This window comes from Marmota marmota, unplaced genomic scaffold, assembly GCF_001458135.2.
Source record: "Marmota marmota marmota unplaced genomic scaffold, marMar, whole genome shotgun sequence".
In the NCBI taxonomy this organism is placed as follows: domain Eukaryota; kingdom Metazoa; phylum Chordata; class Mammalia; order Rodentia; family Sciuridae; genus Marmota; species Marmota marmota.
In genome coordinates, this window is record NW_026000020.1 from 9,968,549 (window position 1) to 9,971,247 (window position 2,699).

The 2,699-nt window shown below is 47.2% G+C and overlaps 1 gene segment (V, D, J or C); it reads left to right on the forward strand.

The window, feature by feature from the left end:
• The first annotated feature begins 2,031 nt into the window (after window positions 1-2,031).
• LOC125618842 lies at window positions 2,032-2,699 on the forward strand. The segment is given in 2 exon segments: window positions 2,032-2,127; window positions 2,341-2,699. Coding segments are annotated over 2 exon segments (393 nt in total).

The following is a 2,699-nucleotide window of genomic DNA, read 5'->3' on the forward strand; positions in this document are numbered from 1 at the left end:
AAAGGCAGCAGAACACAACAGACACTAGTATGGCAATATGTAAATCAATGGATGTGTAACTGATGTGATTCTGCAATCTGTATATGGGGTAAAAATGGGAGCTCATAACCCACTTGAATCAAAGTGTGAAATATGATATATCAAGAACTATATAATGTTTTGAACAGCCAACAATAAAAAATTAAAAAGAAAAAAAATAAAATAAAATGTAATTGAATATTTCTATAAATTGAAATAGAGAACACGGGCATCACAGAAAGAGAGTATGTTTAGTGGAAGGTCCTGGTTAGGTGTGGAGACTGAGCTCTGTGGGAAAGGCACCTCTCAGTTCTCTTTCCCTTCTAAATAAAATCAGCTCACACAGTCCAATTAATTAAAGGAAGAGCCTGGCCAGGAGTCACCTCCATGGTCTCTTCAGTGACAAAGTAAAGGGCTTTCACAAAGAGCTGTCAGTTTTTCAGGGATCCAGAAAAATACTAAATGGTAGTGAAGATTTTGCATCTTGTAGGTTGGTAAGGATCTGCACAGCCAATCACTCTCTGTGCCCTGGACATTCTGCCTATAAAACTGAGAAGTGGAATTAAGTAGTTTCTAGAATTCTTCCCTCCCAGCTGGGAAGCACCTGGATACCACTGAGGACAGCTGTCCCTGTCCTCACAGGGCTGTGCATGTGCATTGGGTTCTCTGTCCCTCTCATTCCCAGCAATGTTGGAGGACCTATGTTCCCCCCTCACTGCTGCATTGCTGACAGCTGGCTTATTTGACACTCTCCTCCTGCTAAGGACAAGGACTCTCCATCCAGGGTTCCCCTTGCAGACTCAAGTGTGGGAGGCATTGGCCCTAGCATGCAGCCTCAACAGGCTCCTGTAAAAGGGAGAGACCTCTCTGCTGCTGACCCAGGCAACACAGGGGCCGTTCCTGGAGTCCAAGGACATCTCTGAACCAGCCCTGGAACTGAAAGAAACAACACACAGGATTTTCTTTGCCTACCCATGGACAAACCCAGCTGAGCCCATTCCCTGTAAGAGCTGCCTCCATAGAGTCATTCAGCTTAGGTCCAGGTGGCTCTGATGTGCAGAAATGTGCACTGGTTTCCATTTAGATGCAGCACATGGCAGGTCCGAATACTTTAGGGCTGTCACTAAGCCAGGTTCAGAGGGCCATCCTTAATTTTCATGTGTGCATGAAATCCATGCATGTCTGCAGAGTTTGAAAGTACCCAAAATACTTTGCTTCCTCTAGGATTGAGTAGCAACGCAGAGGCTACTCCCACTGAAGATGGAGGGCAGAGGTCGTTTGTTATTTATATCAAGCAGGGAAGTGAGAACAGGTCAGAGACAGCTTTAGTAGTGAAGTTATTTTTTCTGCAAAATTTTTCTTGACTCATATAATTTGTAATTGTATATTTCAAAGGAAAAAATGCTAACTGAAGGATATTTGATGGGGAAATCATTTGGACGAATGAAAGAGGACATTTCTAGGAGTAGCCGCTTGAGCCTTGGTGTGTCGGGTACAGGCCCTTCCAAATCTGCCCTGAGCAACTCTTGAAAATAGCAAAGGTGTGGTTCTGTCTATGTCCAAATAATGAAATTATAACACTCTAAATTCACTCTTTTACCTGACTCTGGCCTTAAAATAAGGACAGAGTCACAGGATACTGGGCCATTCTACCCACACACCCTCTGAGATGGTATTCCTTGTTCTCTGCACTCTCAGCTCTCTGTGATTTCCCAGCCTCATTCCTGACCAGTCCCGGCTCCCTAGTGTCCTCTCTACTGAGGAGCTGGCCTGCGGCAGAGGTGGTGTTCTGTCAGGTCCCTGGCCAGGCAGGAAGCCCACACAGCATCGTGTTATCCTGAGTCCATTACGTCTTGCAAGGTTGATCTGAGTATGCAGCTGAGGAGGAGGAGGAGGTGGAGTGTAACAGAGGTCTGCTCAATGACCCTCTTCTCTAGGTCCCAGCTGAATGTGCTTTGCATATCCTTCCCCAGAGAGCACCCACCTCTCACAGGCACTATTAATGGATCCCCAGGAGAGGAGACAGGTCAGCAGGAGGGAGAGCAGGCACTCCTGGCAAGATGAGGTCCCTATCTCAGCTCCTGTGCTTTCTTCTGCTCTTCATCTCAGGTGAGCAAAGGAAGGGGACGTGGTGCTCTGAGCCACCTTCCCATGGACATTGCCAGAGGGGACCCACTGAGCATGTGCCTGAGACAATCTTTCTCCAAAGGAATGGATTCCTCACCCTAAGTGTTCCCTTACAATAGTGAAGTATGTATGCTTTGCCTGGGTTAAATTGATTGTGTCCCTACAATGACGTTGAAAAGTCTTTTGGGATTGCAGGTGTGAAAATGGGCACTGCCCTCACCCAGTCCCCAGCTCTCCTGGCTGTCTATCCTGGGGAAAGAGCCACCATCACCTGCACAACCAAACCTAAGGAGAACTCCAAGTTTTCTTGGTACCAGCAGAAACCAGGCCAGGCCCCTAAACTCCTGGTGCATGGCACATCCACCCTGGCTTCAGGAGTCCCAGCACGGTTCAGTGGCAGTCATTTGGGAGCAGATTTTACCCTCACCATCAGCAACGTGGAGACAAATGATACTGGCACTTATTACTGTGTTGAGTGGCCAGGAGACCACAGTGACACATCCCTGAACAAAAACCCTCACAGCTGCAGAGAGCAGTGACACCTCATGATGCAT